We start from the raw sequence: 26,881 nt of genomic DNA on the forward strand, positions 1-26,881 counted from the left end.
AACACTACAAGCAGTTCCTCACATATGGGGTATTCAAGACTGCAGTAAGATGAACAGCACTCGTCTCAAACCATGCAGAGCATGCTATGCTGCCACTCAGAGGCATTTCTGCATTCAGGCGTCTGATGGCTAGAATAGCGAGGAACGGGACAATAGTATTTTATCTTTTTTTTTTTTTTTTTTTTTTTAAACTGCAGTAGCTTTTCAGAAAACCCTTGCTTCCTTTCAATGTATGTGCTAACAGGGCAATTAGTAACAATAAGCAGAATTTGGCTCCTTGGGATGGAAGGAAAGACATCTTCCAAACACTTCAGTTGAGTCTAACATTGGTATACAATACCCACCTGCATATGACTGCACAAAAACTATTACTCTTCCCAAAGGGAGACTACTAACAAGTGTTATGTTCACAGCTGAAACCGACATACCTTTTAAACCAAAAAGCATGAAAAGCCCATTCTAGAAAACACTAAAGCACATGCTTGAATTTCTACCCAATTAAATATAACTCTATGTAGTGCTTTCACCTAACAGTATTTATTAGATCAGGCCTTAGGTTCGTATTAGGATATGCATTTATATGTGTTGGGTTTTTTTTTAATTCTTTGAAAGGAAAAAAAAAAAAATATTCACAGCACCCAGCAACAGCATGGAACCTAGCCAGCAAGATGCCTTTAAGATTGGGAGAGAGGAGTGCCTTCAGGTGACAATACAGAGTGTCTACACAGATTCTCCATGTAGGAATGGAAGGAGGCTGACATCGCCTCTTCTCCCCACTCCCTAGCTCTAAGGCTTCCTACCATACCATAATCTGCATAGAGAGAGACATTTTCAATTAAATACACATACAGTGGAAAAGCTTTGTGAAGCACTTGGCTGCTGTACACATATTTTCTAATGATTTTTAACGGATTGGGAAAGACTTGCAGAGGAACAGAGAGGAGGGAGACATGGTCTAGGGAAGTGAGGTATACAGCTCCCATTGACTAAGGCAAGAGGTAAAGACCTAACTAATTATTGTGCATTACAAATAAAAATAAAATTATCATTCCTGCATCTTAAAGCAGACTCTTGTAGGACTGTTACCAGTCTCATAGAGAATTTTTACAGTGCAGAAGCTTAGTTCTTTGCACTTCATTTAAAGGATACACAAAGACACAACTTTAAAGAGGATCCTTAGAAAGCAGTCAATTGACTGCACTATTTAAAGCCTATGAAGATTTTGATAAACCTGTTTTGTGATAATATTCATCATCTAAGGTACACTGGCAGGGAAAAAAGCTTGTTTGTATCAATGTTGCAAATTAGCAAAACAATTGTGATGTGTGATTGTGCTACTGGTTTTGGTTTTTGTTTTTCTTTTTAAATCAAACAGGCTTCCTAAAACCTAATTTCTACAACATGTACTAACCATCAGGAGAAGTGCAGTTAGTTTAAGATGGGGATTATTATATTGTGCTGGTGTTGGTATGGTACATGGATGATAGAAGACAAGATTTCTAGATATCCTATGAGTGAGTATTAGACAACAAGTATATCAATATAGAATAATTTGCATAAATCTGTTATTGAGCAGCAAACATTTCACTTTCTGAATGCTTATATAGTACAAAATCTGCACACATTGCATGAGATTCTTCACTATAGATAAATAGGCGACTAAAAATATTACAAAGAATTAAGTAAATTGATAAAGAGAAATCTAACAAACGTTTTACTTGAAATAAAGGAGAGATGTCTTCTAAATATCATCCTTTGGTATGCCAGTTCAAAACTGTGCTAGGGAGAAGTTACTCAATACTGCTAACTACTTGATCTCATTTATATACAGGTATGAAAAGAGTCAGTTTTCAGTTTCTTTTAGATATATATATATTCACACTCCTACTTAGTCACTCAGCTTCAAAGGTAAGCAAATCTTAAACTTATAAATATCATTAGGATTGTTCCAAAAATTAAATGTAAGAAGATACCATCCAGAACATCTTGACAAATGTAGTGTTATGAAACAACTGTCACTTAAGACTTGTTTATTCTGAATTCCTAATCAGAATTCTCTCATCTCACAGCTTTACTTTTTACACTTAAATAAATCTTAGTTCAAAACCAAAGGAGTCTTATTTCACCAAAACTACATGAAAAACAAAATGTCATCCTAAGATTTATTGACTTGAGGAAATCAAAGAATTATGAAAGTCAGTCCGCTGATTCACAGCGCACTGCAGAAGACTGCAATTCAACCAACCTAAACAGCTGATCAGAAAAATTATTTTCTACTTTTTAAAAGATGTATACAAGTAAGTTAAAAACAAAAGAAACAACATACCAGCTAATGCTCACACTTACCACCTATATCTTTTATTGAAAGGTGGTTTTTAGATAAAGGCAAAGTGCAGATCTTCAAACCTATGGGGGTCTTTCCAGAGGGAGTCTGGCAAGAGCACTAAGCGCGTGATGGTGTATACCTCTCATCCTCAAGGACCAGATACAAGATCAAAAGGCAACAGACGTCACCATTCTGCGTAGAGCATGAAGCAGCTCAAAACTCACCTGTTCCCCTCCTCATTCTGCTGCTGCTGCTTTGTGCAGAGCACAAACTCGCCTGAAGTTTGAGAGCCCAAGAACTGTCCACACTTCAACCTGTCCCAGGTATTTGTGAAGATGGCCTAATCTTGTGATGCGCTGAAATGATGGTATTCAAACATCAAAGCTCTTCACCATAAACATCCCCAATTATATTTTACTTGAACTGACACAGTGTATTCAGTATTCTTTAATACTAAACTACTAGAAACACTAATTCAATTGTTGTACAAACATACCTAACCCACAGTAAGATGTTTTCAAACCCTTATGCAAACCTCTCTGTGCCACTGACAAAACGAACACTACGCTCTCACCAAACACGACAGAAGACCGATCTCCTCAATTTTGCCACTTGATTCTGTTTGCCTGAAACATTACAATTTCCTGCCCCCTTCCCCTGCACGTAAACACATAACCTCATATATGCATTTACACAGAACACATATGCATACTTATAACGCCCATCAACTCCATGCCCCAAATGAGGTTTTTTTCAACTTCCCATAACACAGAAAAATCTCACATTCTGAGCTGAAATTCTTCTAAACTACTCTTGAAAAAGCTCCTCTGAAATCCTTTCTTCATGAAATCATAATGGACAAACACACTTCACATTCTCATATACACACTTAATACTTCCAGAGTATCCACAGTATTCTTACTGGATAGGTAATTGATTAAAAAGAGTATTTTTCACTTCTCTATGGTTTATTTGAAAATATGGGATTTGGGTTTTTTTTGTTTGTTTTTTTCTTTACATACATGGAGTCTGGAAAAAAAAAAAACAACACACCGCTCTACTTTTGGAAATGCAATGCTCTCTTGCCAAGTGACTCAGGGAAATAATTCTTATTTTCTCCTAACTTTCCAGACGATCCAGTCTGTCACAGTGATTAGTTAGAATATTGCAACTATGCATAGACCCACTTGTTCACTAGTCTGATTTATTATTTCATTTACAAAAGTTAAGAAAAAGCAACACAACTTTCTTTACACAGCACGCTAATCAGTCATTAAGAGGGATTTTTTTTTCCAGTAAAGAAATTGAGAGGGAGAAAACAGTTTTAATGAGACTAACAGAACTTGCAAAGATTATCCTTTTGCAGGGTAAGGTGGTATCGCTATTTCTACAAAGTTAATAAATATTGTGCTAAAAATTAATGAAATGAGATTATACATTATGGAGTTCCTCAGGTAGTTCAACAGTTCCCCAGCCACAGGGAATATCTGATAACATTTATAGGAGATACACACATTAATTTCCATAAATAAATAAAAAAATAACAAGAAAAGTGATGGCAAAGGGAAGAAAGGGGTAGCCAAAAGGAACATGTTAGCTAACAATCACTTAGAGCTCTGCCTTATATCTACACTCCCCTTACCCCATGGTATTTTCTCCTTTTAATAGACATACATACATGTATATACATATATATATATACAAACATACACACATATATACACATGCACACATACCTTCGCATGCTGATCCAAAAATTCTTATTTTTCCCTCAGCACCAGGTTTTTCCAACAGTATGGGGTTTATCACTTAAATCATTAACATTATAAAAATGCCACAACAATAGGAAAACGCACAACCTTCTATCGTTATCATGTAACGCTAAATCAAAAAAATTCAGTAATGGCTTCTCCAAAAATATAGCATACAATCCATAACTATTTTGTTGGATATAGCGGATATTTTCTTTTCCCAGGTCTTAAACACATCTTGAAAATGGATACATTATCTGTTTCCCTGCTGTTTTTACAGAAGAAAAAAGAAATATGGCTAAAAACTGGTTTGGTGAACACCAAGCCAAGAAACAAACAGGTACTATTTAATTAAATTGTGCTGCAATGTTGTTTAAATGATTTTTGCAGTGGAAATTTATCTTTTGTTTGTAGGAGTTGCCTTACTAATGAAGCAGATTGATCTTTGAGCAATATCGATACTGATTCTTCCTCTGTATTTCTTCAAGGTATTAAATATATTATGGGATTTCTTGGTGTGTGTCTTAGTCTACTTACAATATAAATAATTTTCAGCAGCAAGTATTTCCTACCTCCTTCAGCCCCTTCACCTCCTTCAACTCCTTTGAAGTTACTCATGTCTGTACTTTAAACAATTTCTGATAATCAAGTAGTGCAACACAGATGTTCTTTGCAGAACAGCCTAAAACTGGAACTACACAAAAGAAGATAGCAATAGCCATGCACAGGAACAAATTGCAATAAATCGTTCATTGGGCTAAAAACATATTGAAAAGGTCCTAACGGTCAGCTACCACAATTTTGAATCTGACCACTGCAATTGCCAGCATTTTAATTTACTGCCAGGGAACTACAAAGCTGTCAAAGCAAAGCCAAATATCTTCTTTGTGATGAAGGAGCATCTGTCCCTATTCAGCTTTAAATCAAATGCTATTTATCTTAAATTCAATTAGCAAGCTTGGGTTTGGAGGTTTGGGGATTTTTGTTTGGGTTGGGGATTTTTTTCCTTTCTTTTTTGTCTGAAACACAGTTTTAGCAGCTATTTAGAGAGGGATCCTGTGACCAAGTCAACACAGTTAAGGAAAAATATGCAAGCAAGCTAACTTGCATGAGTACATATGCTTATTACTATACCTCTACCATAGGTTCATCTTCAACAGACTTAAGAATGAAGCCCCTGAAAGTTGAGAGATACATTTAAAGTGGCCAAAAGATTAAACGTGTTTCTGGAATCCATGAAGGAAGGTAGAAGCAGCAATCACTTGGAATCTTGAGTGTTATATTCAGTCTCTCCTGATGAAATCTGGCTGAGCCGTTTGCTTGATCCCCACAGCTTTCGGGAAAGCTGACCCGAGCGCATCTGTTTAAAAGTAATTCAGAGAAACAAAAGGAGGGGGAAGGGATAAGGTGGATAAATTAAAAAGGAATTCAGACACTGATTCTGGTGAAATGCAGACACTACAATGTACCGCATAAATAAAATTACACCAACAAAAATTATTTGAAAACAAACAAAAAGTTACACTTTGGGATGATTTTTGGGACAGACAAAAACCAACAGACAAAACACTAACCACAGTCTTCTCTGATTTTGAACAGTTAAGGGGATATTGCCAAGTAATGCATACTTAATACTTAATCTACTTCAAACAGCTTAGAAACAGTGTTTAGATCGCTATTTTGATAGGAAGGAAAACCAGAGGTGAATGTCAAGCAAAAATGAACCAAATTAGAGGAAAGAACATTTTATTTTAGAGATTTCAAACAGAAATTGCTAGAAGTGAAAAGGAAGAGATGCAGGGCAGCGATGGCAGAACGAAGGAAAGAGAAAGGTGTCTCCTGGTGTCAAATTTATACAGTCTTCCCAAGATCCCAGGTGATGTGCTCAGAGTAAAATTTAAACCCGAAATAATTCATACTGTATATTCCATAAGTAAAGACAGATAACAAGCAACCAGAGCCCATAATAAATCCGGCATCTGGTAGGTCTGCAATCTGACAACAATTGGTAAGAAACTGTTTTAATTTACTTCTTAAGTACAAGACTTATGATTGGCCCATAGTGATCTGCCTGGCAGCTGATTAGTTTACAAAATGCCTTGAAGTTTAATAAACAAGATGCATGCCTTAATAGCGCAAGTTTAAGAACAGACCCCAGCAGTTAGTGCTACAAGTTAAGCGTGCTTAAGAACTGTATCATCACAGCAGCAGCGTTCTAGAAAAGGCACAGCGCTGACAAGGATTAACACTAACAGGCGATAATCCCCCAGACTTCTGCAACATCCCAAACAACTAAGTAATTGTTAAAAATTCAAAAGCCATTTAGTATACTTCACTTCATACTGGACAGTGTCAACGCAGAAGCACTAAAGGCCAATCTTAATACCAAGTAGCATTTGACTTTATGCACAATAAAGGTCAGTCTCTCCCTTTACCCCAAGGATCAGTATCAGCACCGAAAGCCACAACTAAATACTTGCCTTCTGTATAAGGATAAAATTCTTGTAATTAATATATTCCTTCCAAACTACAAATAAATCAATCAACAAATAAATACCCCACATCCACATGCTTTTCAAATATAATGATTGATGCCATTATAGAAAACTAGAAAATCTGGGACATAATGGTGTTCCTTATGTTTTTGGGTTTGTTTTTTTTTTTTTTTTTAAAAATCTATTTACATGGATATTAAGCTTGCATCATCTGAATTATATATACAAACAAAAAATCCTGAAAAAAAAGGTCATTGGAAAGCCTCTACATTCTTAAAAGGAATCCAATCTTTGAAACAACACTTTTTCCATAGTTAGAAAAATAGATGTGATTAAGAATTTAAAAAAAAAAGAAAACAAAAAGCCTTAAATCTAATGAGATACATAAATTTCATCCTACAAAAGATGTCTTCTGTGGATTAGGAAGCTTAGAAATGACAGTAACTTTAAAACTGCTGTTACAAACATATGTTTAACCACATCATAAGCAGCTCTTTGTTAATTCTACTATAGGAAAAAGCTGTCCAACTGGAAGTCAGGGAAACCTCCCTTCCTCATCCATCCGCTGCAAATGAAATCAGACTACCATTGTGTGAAGCCTGTTTCAAATACTAAACTACGTATCTCCTAGCTAAAACGTTTTAAAATACTGGCAAATAAAGTCACTCTGTTTTCACAATTAAAATATAAAATTAAATTAAGATACACTTTTCTGGCATGTACTAAAGGTCATGCAAGAGTGATAATCACATTTTCAAATAAATGCACTGCAGCACAATGGAGATCAGGTTATAAAGAGAAGCAGGTTTAAGCTAACACAAGTACTTTGGAAGTCATGACAAGAAGTACTTAAAGCAAAATCTATGTTTTGCACAAGAAAAATTGGGCATAGCTATTTGACAGATGGATGCTCTGTATTTGATATTGCATATGCAGTACCAACAAGTTTATATTCACCATATGGAGTACAGAGCATATTGGGAACCTACACAAGTGATTCTTTGTGCATTGTAATTAGAAACTCGTACCATAAAGTAGTAATTTCCCCCCCCCCGCAATGTCAGTCAATGCATATTAAAAGACATCTGACAGAAACCATTAAAAAAAATAAAAATCAAGAAAGTAGCTTGCTCTCTTTTGTTTCCAATTTTCTTCTGGAAAATTATTTCATCAAGAAGTGGCTGACAACACTATCACGTTCAGAAAAGGTTAGTTACTATCACTTTGCTCATTCAGATGTGAGTGATAAAGTCTGGAAGTTAGTCCAGCTGAGCTTCCCATCTGCAATCCCTATATACCTTTGATTCTTAATGAGAAATTTCAGTAGAGCAGTCTCAAAAGTTATTTCTTTCCCACTGAAAACTGAAACTTGCTCTTAAATTTACCCTGCCATAGAGGAGACCTCTTGCTCAACTGGAAAGCAGAAATAAGTGAACTTCCCACTGTTCGGTAGAAAAAGTTCTTGATGGTGGGTTTTACCTCTGCTGGCTTGCCAACACCAACGATAATCAACTTGCCGTCCTCCAAGCCAACAAGGATGTGGCTATACTCTTTGGTGACAGAAATGCAATGAATTGGCAGTCGCATGGCTAAGGGGGAGATGCTCAGACTCAGGCTGAAATGAACAAAAACAAATAGAGAAAATACACCATATATTTGTTTGCACATACTGCAAAGAATCACACTGCAGTTGAAATTGCTGTCCACAGGATGCACTATGGAATATAGTTTTTTCAAGGATCCAGTTTGCAGTTTCAATTATTGTAAACTCCTAAGGAATGATTTAATTGTACCCCAGAATAGAGCTCCAATAACAAGAAATGGAGTGGATGGGCAAGTCAGTAAATTAAGACATTTTCACCAAAGAACAATAACATCAGTTCCACAACTGCCTAAGTGACAAAAAACCCTGCCGTTCTGAGGAGCAATGGAGTTCTACAGACCACAGCAGTAAGCGCAGTTTAAAACTCAGTGCAGAACTACATGAGGCTTGATCGTGCCGTTACTGAGCTCCCAGTGACTAAAAGGATGTGGGGACAATCACAGCTTGCGGATGTCAGACACAGCTCTTCCTAAATTCTTTCAGTTCTAGGTGTATAATTGGGATAAATGCCTGGGAAGAAAGGGGTCTGGTACACCTCTCAGTTTTCTTTTCTCCCTGTCTTGGTTCCCCCCAAAAGAGTTTCTTCAGGAACACAGAAAAAAGCACTACCATCTACAAGCAAAGTCCATGTTACACAGCCATTTCTCAATAAGCCATTTATTTGCATCTCAATAATAAACTACTGATGGTGGTACATTACCTGTAGAGATCCCGTATGGAAAGAAATCCCTGTAAGCTGCCCATCACAATATACTCGCCAGTCACACACATATCTGACACTTCCTCCTTCAGAGTCTCAGAACCCAGATATTTTCCATTGACAGAATAGAGATGTAATGCGTTCTTATCCTGAATAGATCAAAAATAAATCTGTCACAGAGGACTGACTGGATTAAGAGTGTATTATTTGTATCTTTAGCTCACTAACAGGAGCTAACTTGGGCAATAACCCACAGATAGTATCACTGACAACAGTTTCCTTGTTGAACAATACGAGACTACTGAGCTTATATGCAGTGTGTATGTATACCAGGTCCTGTACGGAAATTTTCGAAGTTATTCCTCATTACCTCTTGATGTAACATGGCAATGTCTTACCTATCCATCTAATCAATCCCAAATTTTCTGAAAACATTCTTGGATTTAATGGACAGGTCCCTATTTTATAAGGATTTTTGTTAAGAAAGAAAGAAGAGAGCACTCATCTTCAGCCCTGCTGCCACTCTCCCTCTTCCCCACCCCAAATTGAAAAGCAGAAGAAAACAGGTATATTGCCATAGAGCTAGATCTAGAAGCATTTTCTGGACAAGGCAACAAATTCTTGACAGATTAAAGACGCAGCTAACACAACCATCTTAAATTCTCCCAGCCTGACAATACCTTGGTCCCTTCTCTCCCCATCTTCCCAATGCAATCCAATAAATTTGTCATTTGTCTTCCAAGAAAATTCCCATGCTCACAGAAATCAGAACAGCTCTACCCTTATTAAAACAACTACATAGCTACTCAACAGACAGAATAAGCTACCCTGTGAACCTTAGAGCTATTTCTCCAATCCAAAACTAAGGAACATCAGCGTAGTCACTGGGCACCTTGCACCCAGAACTTACTGCTCCCCATTAAGGACCCTGTTTCTGTGCACAGTGGAACTTGTTTCCCCTAGTTTTCCATTTCAAAACAGCTCTCCCAGGAAGATTCATTAGCACATGCTTGGGCATCTTCCTTGCAGGTGTTTGGAGATTTTCATGAAATTTACAGAAGCACAGTATGTCTGTGATTTATCTTTTGATTAAATTTCACTCAAATTGGCTAGCAAAATAAAAAAACAAGGAAACAGACAGAGCATGCTCAAAAAGCCTCATTACTGTAGGAAATAAGGATGAAGTTAAGTACATGCATGATTAAAGTCTTCAGCGAAAGAAACAGAGGTATTCCGTGAACTTAAGTACCTTTAGAGTAGTCTTTCCTTCTATGCTGGTGTGGACAACTATATGGCCTTCCCAGGACACAGCCAGATTGGGAACAGTCAGCAGGAGAGAACTCTCACAAGGTGGTCGCAAAGTCCTCACATACTGACCTTTCCGAATAGTGCGGACAATAACAGTCCCATCCTGCAGCAACCAAATTCAGGTAAGTTACCGCAACACACAGAAAGAGTATTTAAATACAGAGAGAATATTTTGAAAGCACCTAAATCCTTAACTGGAGATCAAGACTCCTGAGCATTAGGAACTCTACACAAAGAAGCCTTCCCCTCAAGGCCATGTACTATAGGCAAATGAGAAAACAAATGCAAAGCAAAGAGGGGAAGGATAGGCAGGCAGCAAATCAGCCTTTTCGTAGTTCACATTTATGATTACAGAGTTGAGAAGCCTGCCGGTGTAGTAAAGTAAGGTAGAGCATGAGTAAAGCTGCACAGAACCTTCAGGGTTAAGGAAGCAGGGAAGAAACTGTCACAGAATTGTTTCTGTGAGAACCTTAAGATCTCCAAATAAGTCCACACACATTAAAGCTCATCTATGCAGAATAATACAACATGGTAGCTGAGGCCTATGCTGTGCAGAGCAGTTTGAGACAGCCTGATTTAAGCAAGGGAGACAGCACACATCTTGATGCACACGGCTGAAGTAAAAAAAGTTGTGAAATAGTCACTTTTTTTTTTTAATTATTCTTAATCAACTTCAAACATGCTCTATGGTTTGAGTAGAGAAGAGGCAAAGAAGGGAAAAGTATGAGGGTGCTTACCCTGGATCCTGACACTGCCATATCCAGTTCAGTGCTGATGCCAACACTCGAAACTTCATCAGTATGCCCATAGAGGATCTGTAATGGCTTAGGTGCCAGGCCTACAGGCACTCCTCCCTGAGAGTAACAAAAAGTGCAATGACACATTCTCTTGCAGCTGAAGGACAAACAGAAAATAAATTTCTGGTATCTTCAGTGTCAGTTGTGTGTGATGTATATTTGACATAGGCCAAAACCAAAGGCATAACTCACCCATTCCAATTTCAATTTATTATGTCAGCAGCCCTATTTACTGAAATCACAAGAATGAACGAATGTACAGTTACTATGCAGATGTGAAAGACAGAGTTACTTAGCTGACTTGTTTCTATTCCTTCAGATGTCCAGGTGTGCAAGGACCACAGTGAGCAGTCCTAACAGTTGTTCACCCACCCATACACACACTTTTTCTTCACTTGTGTATCTGGGCTTGTTCAGTTCTTACATTTTACCTTGGAATTAAGCACTACCTTCACAGCCAAACTTAAAGAAGCTGAAAGCTATTTTGCTTAAAATTACAGTAACTCAGTTCCATTTTCTACGGAAAAGTAAGGAAATAATCCTTCTCAGTGAATACCAGTAGTATGTTATGCAAAGGAAATCTTGCAATAATGCTCATTAAAAATAGTCGTTTTCCCAAATGACTGCAGGGTGTCAAAATTATTTAGTACTTTTGTTCCAGTGAGTGTACTGCCAGCATACACAGATTTATTCTCAAACCAGTTCTAAGGCAAGACCTGTTCTTAGAGAAGGTACAGTAAATAGTTCTGCAGAGGGCTCTCTATTCTCATTTCTGTGATAGAAATTCAACTGCCAACCAAGCCCTGAAAGCCTGAAGCATGCAGGAATGCAGAACAAGTGTCAAAACACAGAGCTGGGAAAGAAGGTGACAATGCAGAGCAGACAATAGAACAGAAGCCAAAGTACGCAGTCCATTGCTGCCCCTTTGTAAAGACCAAGATAAAATTCTCACAAGAATTTACAATACATACAACATCACTTACTTATCCATTAAATAAAAAAACACATTAGAAATCTTAAGAAAAAGCAATTCTAAACAAAGATAGTCTCCAGAGGATGACTTAACTCACACTGAAAAGATCAACAAACTAAAAAATTTCCAACATTCATCCTCACTTAAGACTAAGGTCTCACCTTTTGACCACGCACCATTGGTACAAAGTACTTCTTGGAAAAAATTATAAATACTCCCACCATAAAGACAGCTTCCACAAAAACACATGCAGTTACGCACCAAAGTACTGGTTTAACACGCTGACTTTAGTTCAACGATAAGAACAAGGTGACCTGACCAAATGTACTGTCCATAACATGACAGCTCCCCTCTGCAGTTATTCCCAATTACAAATCTGTACCGCAGCAATCAGAAATGAACATTTCAAATGCATAACAATGGAAATGGCCTCACATTTTGAGTGTAAGCATGCACACATGCATCACACAACCACTTTAACTGTGTGAAAGCACAAGATCAATGTTAAAGAATTCCAAAACGCCAGCAGAAATCCATGCAACAGACTAGTGTCATCTTTGCTAACTCCTAGTATAGCCATCAGTACTTCCCACAGAGGAAATGCAATTACAAAATGCAACTACTGGAGTGAACAGCAGCCTAGAAATGTAAACATTATTCTGACTAATTCTGGTAGTATCAAGTAGCGCCTCTCTCCTTCCATTCTCCCCTCTGTATGACGGGGGATAATTTGCCTATCCTGAAAATATCTGAAATCTTTAAGAGTGCCTCTAAAATATTGTATGTCAACTATATAGTAACTAATGTGTGAATACTTCAAACACAGAAGACAATGGGAGTAAAAAAAATTGCTAAGCTAATCAATTTTATTGGACTATCTTCCCTGCAAACCTGAAAGAAAGGAAATCAGTAAATCATCATAGCAAAACAGAGAAGCACAAAAAAGCATTCAGAAACTGCCTCTCAGAGTATGCCAAAATAACCTACCTGCTGAACTATTTGCCATATTATACAGGTAGTATCTCTGGAGCCTGAAATTAAATGAATTCCACAGTAGTCTATTGCCAAGCAGGTCACAATATCTAGACAAAGGAAAGAAAACACATAGATATTTAAGGCTGATTTCCCACAGAGTGACAATGTGCACGCACCATGTCAACAATGTATCCTGATTTGCAGTCAGCATGAAACGTTCCACTTTCTGATGGGCTGAATAGACTGAAACGTTCCACTTTCTGAAGGACTGATGAGACTGTATTAAACAATGAAGTCATTGTACAGCCAGGTATATCCACCTGACTTAATTAGCTTTGCTACCTAAAAGCAGCAGTTAAGCCTTATTTTGAAACTACATTAAACCATTACTACAATGACTAAAAAGCAATGCTCAAGTATTTATGTATAATCACAGTTCAAGTACACTTCTATTGTTAGGCTGCCATTCCCTTATAACTGATATGCCGGTCTGCTCAAGTGCACCGGCTAGAATTCTTTCCCAGAAGCCCAAACATCAAGGTACAATACATAAAACCTTTCATTTCACAATTTTATAAAGAGTTACTAACCCATGTGCCTGATGTGCTGTCCAATCAGCTTGCCTTTTGTAAGAGATGTCACTCTGATGCTATTGTCCCAGTGTCCTCCACTGAAGAGCAGTTTTGCATCATGGGATACTGCAAACAACTTAGAGGTGATCTCCAGCCCCGGTGCAAAAGGGCCACTCATGTTGCGTTGTGTTCTGTAGGCAAATGATGAGCAGTTAAAAGTAACCTTAGTTCAAATCAATGCTCTTTGCACTTCCTGTACCTTTAAAAATGAATAAGACATTCCATCTATAGAAGAGGTTCTATCTTAAAAAACAAAAATTATAATAGGTGAAATTCTGGCCCCCTGATATCCACGGTAAAACTCTCACTGCCATCAGCAAGTGGAAGCAAGATTTCATCTTAGATCTTTTCAGTCTTTTATGCAATTTGATTCTGGGTAACTCATGTCCCTGCTAGGTATTGTAACATTAAAGGAAAAAAGGAACCTTCTAAAAACCAAAGAAACAAACCCACCACATATATCTGCATTATAGCATAAGAACGTACGATGACTGCCCATCTCAGGGTCCAAGATAAGTTTTTATGATTGACAGAAAAAAAAGTAGAAGTAGCTCTAAGAATGAAGAGCCTTGAAATGCCACTTACATAACTCTTTAAATAAAGCAGCATTACAGATTAGAGGTAATATTATTTAACATCAGAAGATGCATTCAATGAAAACAGTATAATCCCCCGATTGTTGATCAGTTACTGTGTTTTATTACTGTAGATGCATTACTCTGCACCTCTCCTCATCATTTGCTTACTTGGGATTTGTCACTGTGGTATCTCTGATGAATGTAAAATAGTTGGAGATATTTTTATCATAAGGTAGCCAACCGTGAGTTCCAATAATGCAGTTCAGACTTGCTGTTACCTAAAAAATTTCATAGAAAGATTGGTGAAACCCTTATTTTCTGCTTGCCTTTGATGGTAATAGAGCTTGCATAAAATCCAGTGTAGGCTTCTCAAGAATTTAGCACAAGGAAAAAAAGCACGCACACCCCTTCCCTCACAAATTAAAAAAAAAAATAATAAAATAAATCCAGCTCAGATGAGCTAATCCACATGTGGTACATATTGTCAAGTTAGAAGAGAGTATATTCTAGATGGGTCAGAGAAGCTGAAAGGTGGGAGAAGACAAAAAAAGCCCAAAACCCCAGCCAACCAGCCTCTCTCAAACATTTAATTACAATTGAGTCATTTAGTTTAAGCTGCTTCTTCTGTTCTTTGAAATAGTAATCATTAATAGTTAACTTATCAACATGGTAAGTTTAAAAAAAAAAAAATTGTACTACAGATCTGTTTTTGAGAAAGTAAGAAAGGAATCTAAATATTTGAGGTTATTTTCATCAGGTATTTAAAAAAACACAATAAGAATTTTAGACATGCCCAAATTCCAAATGACAAATGCACATACCACATTAAGCCAGGACAGTAAGTTTGACCTACAAAATAGGAATATTGGAAAAGAATATTCTTTCCTGCAAAACAAAGGTATTATTGCACAGGGGCCAGCATGCAGATCATACATACAGATGTACACACACAAAAACACTCCCCTTCTTTCATCATTTGGCCATCTGTCATAGTACCAGCACCTGTATTAGTCAGTGCAAAAGTTAATTTTAGGAACAGTGCAGGCCTTTGCAGTGTGTGTATGCCACATACTGTATAGTTTATATGGGTTGGAAAGTAATGATAAACATAATGATGCCATTAATAACTTAATCCTGTGATTTTAAAGCTGGGCTGCATTGCATTAGGAAATTGATTGCTGCCATGGAAGTAGATCAAGCGGGCAACTTACAATACACCTCACTACAACTTACACTCATGTCTCATCAGTTCTTAAATGCCATTCAACAACTCAGCCTGGCTTCTCTTCAGAAGACAAATATTTAACTTGTAGCTGACATTCATTATCAGTTAAAGGAATGCATTTGAAAAGGAACAGTTAAGAAGTGTTTCTCTACAAGCTGTATGAAAAAAATACACCTATTTGACTGTCTGCACTCTAAGAATAGTATTGACACATGCAACTCACCAAGATCTCTGGACTTCCCTGAGAAATGAAAGAACGTGACTGATTCCTGGGGACAACAGCTTTGACGATGGGCACTCCATCACTGATTCCCTAAGAGAAAGCACATGGTTTTGGTCTGATTATATCCAAGAGCTAAAGGACAAATCTAGAACCTGTAAAGAGTAAGACCCCAAGCCTCTGGAATCAATGTCAGACATGTACAGTAGTCTAACGCACTGGAACACACACATTCAGTTCACGCAGGTATGCTTTGTTGGAAACACCAGAAATTATACCCTGGCTCTGTCCTGAATCAGTGAGTTTAGGTACCAAGTACAGTGAGTCCTCACATACCACCAGTGATGTTCTTGGCTTTCTTGGTGTGGTGGCTAACTTAATACTCAAACAAGACCCACACAAGTGGGCAAGCAGATGCAAATCTATGGGATTCAACCTCTATGACACTAACTAAAGAGACAGAGTTCATTTTATACACATTTCATTTAAAAAGATTTTCTTCAAAGAGGAAGCAAGTTTATTTTCATCTACGTTGTGACCTTCTGTTTCAAGTACATCAGAAGTTCCAGATTAGACTTAAAACAATTTCAAGTAACACAATTACCTCTATGAAGAATGACTTCAGTTCAGTGAGGTGCTGGAAGAGATTCAGAGTAGAGGTATCACTTTTAGTTAGTCTCTGCACTACCTCTTCTGCTGACAGCCTTTGAGGATGGGGCTCCTAGAAAACAGTATTTGAAGGAATATCAAATTAGACAAACTTATCAATTTGTTCAAGTCATATAAGATACTCCGAATCTTATTGGCAATCAATGGGAAAACAGACTCTTAAGCACCTTATTTCCCTTCTTAAAGTAAATTAAATTCTTTTGAACATGGTATGCTAAATTTCCATCAGTGTGACCTTTACAAATGGTAAAGTGGAAAAGACTTAACATTCCTAAAAGTACAAACCGTTATCCTACAGACCATTATTTTTTCCACTTTTTCCACAGGTCCTTTGTAACTCAGTTGGATTTAACCACAAAGGTCTGATTGAGAGGGAACAAAGAGCATTACCTTTAGCAGCTGACAGGGGGTTTGCCCAAAATTGTTTATCATCCCTTCTAAAGCTTTCCTTTCTTTCTCATCTGTTAAAGCATCCAAATCCACAGCACCTGGATCACAACCAGAACAATGAAGGGTAGAAAAAAGGAAAAAGAACATAAATCAAACAAGTTATTGAGAACCAGTATGGTCAACAAATGTTGCAAAACTGAATTTAATTGCAGCATTATCACCCTTTGCCCCAGAAAAGCCTCCAAACAATGCCTCCATGTAAAATGCAATCTGAAAACTCCACTCTACATGCAGAATTTTAAGTGTATCTGTAAATGCAAGAATTGCAGGCTTTTGTCTTATACTTCATATATGCAATAAGTTGCACACAAAAGCAACCCAAAAATCACCTTTGGAATTAACAGAGTAACATTTGACTTCAATACTTGCTGTTCTTAAACAACTTGCCTTGACTCCTAAACCACAAGAAATCTCTTCCCACAAATGCTTTTAAGCAAGCAAATGAGAAATTAACAAAACCTCCCAAGCACTTCTAGAAACAAAATACAAACAACTGGAGCAGCCCCCCTTCAAAAAAAGCTTTATTAACATTTCAGGTTCACAACTTCTGATCAAAGCATCAAATACTCTGGCTATTTGATGACAAATTACAAGTTATGCTGCCACATTTCATCTACAATTCTGTTGCCTTACCCTATGCTACTGTATGGCATGTTCACAAATCAAGTGTTTTCTGTCTAATACTGAAAACCCACAAGTCTGATGACAATGACAAGAGAGTATACTGCTTTGTACCTTCATAAGTACAATAATAGAACACATTGAGCGCCTCCACTGCAGCTGGTCCCCTCTGCTTGTAGCCAAAAATCAAATCTATCCATTCATGAAGATGAGCAGAAACATACTCAGATTCCTAGAATGGAAAAATGCTCTTGTAAGAATAAAAAAGTTATTGCTCTCTTCTTGAAGTATCTACTGTTTTCTGTGAAAGAGATTTAATTCCTAAACTAAGAGTATCCACAAACTAGGTACGTACCAATGTATAGGGTAGAACCATAAGAATATCCATCTGTGTTAAAGGCAGTAACTGCCAGATAGGATGGAAAATTAATACAGCAAAGCAGCACATCTAGACTATTGAAATGCAACCGTGCAAGGGGAGGTAAGCTGCTAGGTCCCTAGTACCATACAGAATAATTTATAAAAAGCAAGGGCAGCCTTATCACCTAAACCCACCTAATTCTGCATTTTATCTGCTAGGGCAACAAACTCCCAAATGATCAGTATCGTGAGGCTCTTTCCTTTTTCTTTTGAGCATTTTATCGACATGAACAGCGCTTTTAACTGAAAGTTCTAGGGGTACTTGTAATGTCAAATGCAATCACAGCTCTAGTTTGAATGTAGTCCCAGTATTTTACACTTAAGCCACAGTGACAATGTGTAGGTGTACTTTATCACTACTTCACGCATATAAACATCATCTTACCAGAGCCTTCCTGTGTTTATAAATGAAGTCTTCTGGAGAGTGGGCCCATTTGGGGAGAATAACATCATTTACCACCTCTTTGGATATTTGAAGCTGACCTAAGTTAAAACCTAGTGAATAATTTGGAGAATTTTAAGTTACTACAAAATATTTCAAATATCTTGATTTCTCAATAAAGATTAAAGAGCGTTACTTTCTCAATGCAAGGGAAGGATATTGAAAAATTCTTAATGTAAATCTTCAATAACCCTACCACTAAAGCAAGGAGGTTCAGTTCTGTTCTGAATCTTTAAAATGTCAAATGATACAGGGTAACAGTTGTCCAAAGCACCTAAATGACTTCGAAGCTGAGTCTCAACCTTAAAAGTAGCATTAATCATTTACACACCTATCTGTAAACACATCTGCATTTGCTTTGGTTTACAGGATTAAGAGTCCAAAACATTTCAATGAGGTTATTCATAAGAATGAAGTTACTTATAGGTTTAAATGACTGTAGAATCAAGGCTTTCAAGAAATCTTAAATCCCACCAGCTTTCATTAGAACAACTTTAAATACTTAAATGACGTTTGAAAGTGTCATTTAGCTGTTTCCAATTTTTGTAACTTAGAACTCTAGTAGGTTGTAGCTAGCAACACAAAGATACAAATCCATTTTTAAATTGTCTAAGAGGCACAGAAACAATTCCCTGTGCAATAAACATGAATTAAAAAATTGCCAGGAGTCTCACATCAGAATGCTTCTTTTCAATCAGCATTATATATAAGTGAAACAGCTTTTTTTTTTTCCTTCCTCTGATGGGAAATGAAACCTTATATGGATCTAAAATCAGGTGACTTAACACTGCATTGGAAGATAACAGTAACAAGCAGAAAATATGCTGGTTGCCTACAACAAACAAAGATGTCCCATGTTTGCAGATGTCCAAACTCACCCAATAAACCCAGTAAAAAGAATACTAAGTAATCTGTATTAACTCTTACTAACTATTTAATCAGTATTAACTATTGCTAACTTTTCCAAACACCCAAATAAGAATCTCTGATATTTCAAATTAGGTAAACAATACTATTTTTAGCCATCCTCGAGCCCCCAGGATGAATTTTAAACAATGTTTAGGCTGACGCCTAACACAACTAGTGTCTTCATTAAACAGTTTGAAGCCAGCATGACAACTAAAGTAATTTCTATAAGCACACTATAAAGCTTTAATAAGAAGTGTTCCACCGCATTCACAAATGGTTGTAGCAATTCTCTTCTGAAGAATACAAAAACAGTTTTCTATGAGAATATTCTGAAGAGTCAGTTTACCATTTTGATTCTCCAGGAACTCTGGGAAGTAGAAGAACTCTGGGATAAGTTCCTTGACATCATTGGGGTTGTCCATGAGCGCCTGCCAGGTAGCAGGAATAGAGTGGAACTGCCTGTCAGCACAGTCGAATCTGTGGGTCAGAAAACTCAGGTTGGGCATTGTTCATTCCCTCAGTAAAATTGTAAGTAAGAAAAATAAAGGTGCTGCTTATTTGCTCACAGCATACCTGCCACTTTGAAGTTGGATATGAAGTGTTGTGAAAGGTTCTACCCGAATGAGATAATGCATGACACCAGCAGCATTTGAGTAATGTGTCCCATAGTGAAATTTGTCAATTATCCCAAGGGGATCCTCAAAATTCTCATATCTGAAAAAAAAAAAAAAAAACCAAACATGTTTATAAATACAACTGAGCACTACAGCTGATTTATATGTGGATTATACTTATTGGAGGCAAGGATTCAAAGGAAACAATCACAGCAATCTATATGAGAAAAATATATTTGAGTTCTATTAACACAAGGATTCCAATTCGGACTTAGAAAGTCCCTACGCAAAAGACTACTGAAAGAAAGAAACGTACACCAGATAAAGCCTTTGCATACCTGCTCTTATACTCTTCCCTAGCCATTTGCTATCAACTACCAGAAACTGGATAAAGTGCAAGATAAGCCTGATTTAGCATGACTTTATAGAACAAGACAAAAAAACTCCACATCACTAAGCCGAATATTTGTTATTGAAGTGACAACATTTTAAAAAAAAAAAAATAGTAAAAAAAAGAAAGAGTGTGTGTGACTGTCAGGCATTGAGAGATATTAAATTACTTAAGGTTATAATATGGTGTGATTTATGCTGTTTGCTTCGCTTTACTTAGCATGAGTACCCAGATTTGCTGAAGCCTTTAGGACGCAATAGTGTTAATTTTCTTAGTAATTTTCCTAGCAGCTGATACAGTGCTGTGTTTAGTCTTTCAGTATAAGAAAAACGTTGATAACGCACTGATATTTTGACAGTGCTTTCCCCAACTCTGGGACTTTTCAGTTCCCCGTGTTCTGCCAGTGAGTGCAGGAGCTCAAGAAGTGTAAACCAGAAGATAAGGAGCCTACAACCGTTAGCAGAGACTGCAAATCAACAAGATCAAACAAGATAAGAGCAGTCAACGGCCTGCCCGTCTGGACACAGAAAAAGAATCGAATAAGTTTTTAGAAGACCTCAGACCAAAAATCAGCATAGGACTAGAAGACACGTGAACAGTGCGTGAGGGGCAGCTGTGTACACCGTAAGGGTATAATTGCCCAGGGATTTCTTTGTTCAAGGGCCCTCCCTTTTCAGAGGCACCCAGCCCAGGCTGACCTTGTTGCTGTACCTTTCAATTAAATTACTTATTTTTATACAATCTCGATGAATGAGACTCTGCTGCGGTAAACCTAGGGTTGAGCTTGAAGGAGGAGGGAGCATGTGTGAGAGTAAGCGTGTGTGTGAGGAGTCAAAAAGGGGCACCCATTAGCGCACTGTGGTTGCCCGCTATGAAGGGACTTTGGCCCGAGCAGTTAAAGACTCGGGTGGTGTACGTGTGTGTGAATAATGAGGCAGTGGCTTCTCCTTTAACACATGATGCAGAAAAGAGATTTATACTCATGCCCATTTCCTTTACTACCGGCAAACTCACTCTACTGTACTATGCCACCATCTGGCTGACACATTCCTCAGTGTCACAAGGCGAGTAAGAGAAGGTACAGTTAAGCACACTGCTAGAGAATCAATTTCATTACAGTCAGGGATAGAGCCTAATCATTCAAAGAAAATTCTCCATGTTCCAAGTTTTCAGAAGAAAGCCGGTTTTGGAAGAAGGCTGACAAGTGCACTCTGGTATGATAGCACACTCACCCCCCACGCTAGCAAAAAAGGAAGGATCGCTACACTGATGTGTGGGTGTAAGTACTTGTCATTCCTACCTACAGAGGAGTTGCTGGAAGTCACCGAGTTACATTTTATTTCAAAGATAATAATCTACGCTTGAAAAGGAAGCACAGATTTAGGATCAATGCTACCTCTCAGCACAGGCAACTCAACTCATCAGGATGATTTCACGTTCCTTATCTTGAAGCAGACATGGGACACTGTCTCTTCAGGCTGCTGGGCCATTAAATTAAGTGCTTCTACAGCCGTTCAGTTTTTCATCTCCTCATGCAAGAAACAACTGAAAATTTACAACAGTAAATTTTGTCACTTCAGTGCCACATATGCTAACTAATCTGAATGCAGCAGGAACAACAAACCAACAACCTTTGCAACTGCCTCTGTGATGTTATAAAACTAGCTTTTAAAAATTTCACTGTCACCACTTTATTTTTCAAATGTGTTACTAGCCTGGAGGCTCAGAAAAGACAGAGAAATATAAATGAGTGTTCAAATACATACTTCTCTTTCACAGCCTTAGCATTCTTCTCATTTACTACCCCTATGGGTTTGGACAGATCCCTAAAGACTGCAGGATTATTCAGGTCCAGTTCTTCTGAAGTATAATCTCGTAAAATCCAGGGGAACTGGGAAAAGAAAAAAAAAAAAAAAAGAGTCAAAGATCAAATTGAGATCAAAAATCCATCTTTCAAAATAGAAAAATACACATATCTTTGTCAAAAATTTAAAATTATTTTAATTACCACGGGATATTGAGCAAGATCATTGTAAGTTCGTCCTGCCATTGTGTTCAGCTGAATAAGGTAGTCAAAGTTGGATATTTCTCTATTCACCCATTTCTGAAGGACAAAAGAAGATACAATGGAAGTCACTACATCAAACATACTATTGCGAATTACATGTCTTGTCAGTATTTATCTGCCAGAGGATAGTATTAGCACAAGACTACAAATGGTATGAAAGTCCAAATTTAATTCCTCCTAATAAAAGTTTATTTTCCCTTTGATTCAATGACTGTGCTACCCACATTTAATTGAAATCCTGTCCCTGGTTGACGACAGTACTGTTTTAAATACAGGGCAGCAGAAAACTAGCAGCCTCAGAATAAAAAAGAAGAAAAACAGAAATCAAAGAAACAAAAAGAAGGCAGGTAAACAGGTACTGAGAAAAAGGGGAACAGAACTTTGAGATCCATTAGAGTTCGAAGATCAAAAATCATTTATAAATTGTTGTCCCATTGGTTAATGATAGAGGAATTTGTGAGCTAACGTTGCCCTTGCGCCTTCGCTCCACTACTATATTTTAAACCGCAGAACAGACAGCTGTGTTCAGAACGGCTCAGTATCTGTCTGTAGTGTGATAGACACATTTAATTACAGACGATATTTTCTCTACTTAATTATACAACATAATATCTTTTATCATTAAGGAAACAAAGAAAAACCAAAGTATTTCCAATATTTTAAAAGTCATTCGTAAAGCTTCTTCCCTCAGAGAAAACAGTAGTTTTGGCATAAAGAAATGTAAAGTAAGTATACATTTATTACATTAAAAATATTTATCCACATTTACAGTAATACAGACATTTTGACATTTTCCTTTTACACCAATATTACCAATTCCCTTAATACCATACTTCCTGCTTAATCTTCACATGGGTTTTGCTGAAAGCCCCATAATGAAAAGGTAGCAGGGAAAGTTATTTTCACATGTAGTGAAAGAAGTTCCAAAATGTGCACTCAAGATCATGGACTAAAAACAGAAGCAAATCTGCTACATGTTTTCCATTCTTGTTGGAACACTTGTCATAATCACATCAACAGAGCCTGGCTCTATCCATTTACCTCACTGACTGTAAACACAAAACACAGCAATTCTAAAAATATGCATGTGAAAGTTCAGGGACCAGACTGAGGAGGTACAGCAGCTGCCATCTAAACACTGGGTGGGTGGGTGGGTGGGGAAGTAAAATCAATAGCTCAGGACTTCCCAGGACTCCTTCAAAAAGCAGAGGAATGCTCTAGACCATTTATACTGAAGTCTTGTACCTGCATCAAACCTGAAGCTTTAAAGAGTTCCTGGGGAGATCTGGTCCCAGAAATATTTGGAGAACGCAGTGACAATATTCGACTATATACTTTGTTTCGTACCTGTTAGAAAACAGGATTAATAAAAGAATTATTCTGGAGACTGAAGCTAACAAGTAAACAACTTCTTACTAATTAAAATGTGAAATAAATGAACACAGTTACATTTTTAAACATTTTTATCTCTTGATGCATAAAACGTTTGGACATGGATAGATGTGATGTCCTTACGTTACAAGATACAAAGGCAACACATGTTATAAAGTGATTTTTTGTGTATGTAGATGCTACACAGAAAATCATTATTCCCACAGAAGTCTTCTAGGAAATACTGCTGCTGTTCAAATAAAGTACACAACTGTTTTCCCTACAAAACTATTGCAAAGATTTATTTACTTAAAACCAAACCAAAACAACCCACAGCATTTTATAGGTGCTATTCATAAACTGACCTACTAGTATGTAACTCACCCTAAGTTCTGGTATTTATCTTTGTTCCACATACAAAGGATCACTTACGTTATCCAGGGAGGAAAAAAGCTCACTAATCCTAAACCATGGAATATAGAAACATAAATGATTTACAATGTTGTGGTAAAATAGAAAGTCTCCTTTCCTTTGTAATTAATTTGCTGAGAATATTTTAAAAGATGTGTGGGCTTCAAGATATTTAGAATACAACTGATGTAGTTTTAGTTGAATAATTGTTCTGTAACATAAGAGGGACAGACAGGAAAACAAATGATCTTGTTTTATCCCTCTTTTCACCATTAATCAGTTTCTAGATGCCAGGCTGAGGTTTTCACAGAAGGCAGTCTAATTTCACATAATGGCTATATGTAGCAAACCTTTGGCTACTAGTGTTACAGTATTACGAAAGACACCAGACTCAAATTAGACACAATCGATGAACTTAAAATTGACACCTGTGCTAATTATATAAATCAAGGAAATTTGGGAAACCCGTACCTCCTTATTGAAGTTGAGGAAGTAGTTGGTTTGATCTGTAAGGAAGATCTCCAAAGCTGACCTCCTCAGGTTGTATCGACGCAGATGTATCTCTCGAATTTGAGAAAGATGCCATTTGAAATCAAAACCTACCCCTAGAAAGAGTACTTTGATTATTGACTTGGAATATATCAAAAACTTTTCATATAGACATAATGAAGCATGATTTCCAATCACCCCAGAGTCACTCCTAGAAAAGGCAAATTTTATATGTGGCTTGATTAACAATTTTGCCAGGAAAATATTATTAACTTCAGCGATCATTCTGCTGAAAGAAAGAGGCATCAGGAAATACCCGATGGAGTGTAGAATTTGGTTTTGCTTTCTGACCAAAGACACATTATAAACATATTTTCTTGACAAAAAACATGAACAGGCTCAAATAGAAGCTTTTATGCTTAGAATTCCCAAAAGGCCAACTTCTTGACACACTGCTTTTGAAAATCTTACCATTATTGGTCACACATTTCAGTTCAGTGTTTTCATACTCAACTGTGTATATTCTATTAAAGTTCACTAAATTAACATAAATGATTAATGTTTACATACTACCGCTTTTTAATCATTAGTTATAACTACTTTTTAATCAATGTATGAGTGAAATGTCATTTGTCAGGTAGAACAGGGATGTGTCACTTAAGCAGCAAATTAGAGGTAATGACTTCTTTTTTTCCCTGTTAGCGAGCTAAATTAATTTTTAAAGATAAGTTTGGTTTTTTTTTTTTTTAAGAAATACTAACAGTGAATCAATTTAACAGCTCAGCAGGTACAGTTCCAGATTCGTGATTCTGAAGGCATCAGCCAGCCACTGACCACCAAGTAAAATAGTAAGTACAGGTCCACAACTTGTCTCTTCACAATTAGTTTGGCACTCTTCCTCAAAAAATTGAAACTCAGCCTACTAAAAACAGAATGATGAACTGTATTTAAAAGAAAAGAGATACTGATCATGCTCACCTTCCTCTTTTTCAATGCTACCGTCGAAGAAATAGATGTGCTGGGTAGTGATCTCCAGCCTGCCAGGTATCACATCGACCACTGTAATGAGTTCACAGTCTTCAGACAATATTAGCTTTTCTTTCTGACTTTGCTCGTCCTTCTCATCCCTACAAAAATACCACTAAGTGTTACAGGGTTGGGTAGATTATACAGTTGCTTAGGTACTTGGTAAGAGTACAGTTCAGAAAAGAATCAAATTTGAATGGCATTAAAAGTACAACATAAATGATTATATGAAGCTACTTCCATCATCAGCCTTGGATGTCTCAGACTGGAGTACCAAACATCATTTCATAGCATTGTTCTTCAGGCTTGACATTTCAGCCTCAGGCACAATGGACTTGACCGTCCTTGAAGTATGAAAACATGAGGCTGCATTTCCCTTTCTTATCTAATTGCCATGTGCTTAAATTCTCTGGCCTGGAGCAGAGCTGAGTCCTGGTTCATGTGACTAAAGTTATCTTTAGAAGTATTTGAAGTAATGGTTGCTCAGAAGCGTATAGATATGACACATCACAAACAAGCATTTAAGAACCTTTAAGGTACAGGAAAATGCACTGGTATCACTCAAAGGAGTGCCACATCTCTACTGGACTTCAACAGCATAGACACACATAGAGGCACACATAGACCCTGCTGCCCCACCCCCTTTTTTTCTTTTCCTTTTTTTTTATTTTTTTTTTTTTTTTTGAAGTCACACAAGTGAAGAAGTGAAGGAAGCACAGAAGACGTTCTCTCTGGAATGCTCTTAAACACAGGGGACTCTCTAGCAGATTAACGCCAGTCAAGCAAATATCCATGCTACACAGATGATGGCATAGGGGATGGCTCTGGCATCTATGGATGAGAGCCAGTTCCAGACTGGTCTATGCCCTTACAGAGCAGACCGTCTCTTGAGAATTATAGCCAAGGTACATAGCAGAAAAGCCTCAACAATTCCATAACTTCAGCTTCAGACCAGCTGTGAACAATGAATCACTAATGGATCCTCACAAACATCTGTTCTGCCTTCTTTCCCTGGGGCTCTTTATGTCTCATTGATAACGATAAATCCAACAGCAACTTTTCTGCTGTTCAAAACTACTACGAAGCCCTCGATTGCATTGTTAAGGTCAGACAAAGAAAGAGGGAAGTTTTGTATGCTAATCAGCTCCAGAAGCTGTTTCCTCACTCCTCATCCCTATCACAGAAACAAATTTCAATCATTCTATTCTGCCATACTTACAAGTTGGAACTGGCTGCTGTGTCTTCTTCTGGTAGTTCAAGAACATCATCTTCCAAATCACTCACTTTCACCTGCTTCACCGCTTCCAGAAGCAGAGACTCACTAGAGGGCTGTGTCTGGTGCACACCTATAATAAACAGACATTTAAGCTCAGAAGTTTTTTTGCAACAGCACTTTTGGAAAGCTCAACTACTGAGT

The 26,881-nt window shown here is 37.3% G+C and overlaps 1 protein-coding gene across 9 annotated transcripts in view; it reads right to left on the reverse strand.

Moving 5' to 3' along the window:
* Positions 1–2,550: 2,550 nt before the first annotated feature.
* NBEAL1 (neurobeachin like 1) overlaps positions 2,551–26,881 on the reverse strand; it is an 86,074-nt gene continuing 61,743 nt past the window's right edge. For 4 of the 9 annotated variants that reach the window (XM_074594745.1, XM_074594744.1, XM_074594743.1 and 1 more), the window contains 21 exons: positions 26,684–26,810; positions 25,417–25,565; positions 24,421–24,554; positions 23,413–23,514; positions 22,108–22,203; positions 21,866–21,990; positions 19,668–19,808; positions 19,441–19,571; positions 18,129–18,238; positions 17,438–17,555; positions 16,643–16,740; positions 16,188–16,304; positions 15,587–15,676; positions 14,307–14,416; positions 13,519–13,691; positions 12,941–13,035; positions 10,921–11,037; positions 10,125–10,286; positions 8,876–9,024; positions 8,052–8,187; positions 3,514–5,437 (listed from right to left, as the gene is read on the reverse strand). In XM_074594745.1, the coding sequence (XP_074450846.1) occupies positions 5,336–5,437; positions 8,052–8,187; positions 8,876–9,024; positions 10,125–10,286; positions 10,921–11,037; positions 12,941–13,035; positions 13,519–13,691; positions 14,307–14,416; positions 15,587–15,676; positions 16,188–16,304; positions 16,643–16,740; positions 17,438–17,555; positions 18,129–18,238; positions 19,441–19,571; positions 19,668–19,808; positions 21,866–21,990; positions 22,108–22,203; positions 23,413–23,514; positions 24,421–24,554; positions 25,417–25,565; positions 26,684–26,810 (2,582 nt within the window). In that variant the 3' untranslated portion in view covers positions 3,514–5,335. Of the gene's footprint in view, positions 2,683–3,513; positions 5,438–5,814; positions 8,188–8,875; positions 9,025–10,124; positions 10,287–10,920; positions 11,078–12,940; positions 13,036–13,518; positions 13,692–14,306; positions 14,417–15,586; positions 15,677–16,187; positions 16,305–16,642; positions 16,741–17,437; positions 17,556–18,128; positions 18,239–19,440; positions 19,572–19,667; positions 19,809–21,865; positions 21,991–22,107; positions 22,204–23,412; positions 23,515–24,420; positions 24,555–25,416; positions 25,566–26,683; positions 26,811–26,881 lie in introns of those variants that run through there. The other 5 variants (XM_074594739.1, XM_074594741.1, XM_074594742.1 and 2 more) reach the window with 3 other exon arrangements.

Source organism: Larus michahellis, chromosome 7 (assembly GCF_964199755.1).
Source record: "Larus michahellis chromosome 7, bLarMic1.1, whole genome shotgun sequence".
Classification (NCBI taxonomy): Eukaryota; Metazoa; Chordata; class Aves; order Charadriiformes; family Laridae; genus Larus; species Larus michahellis.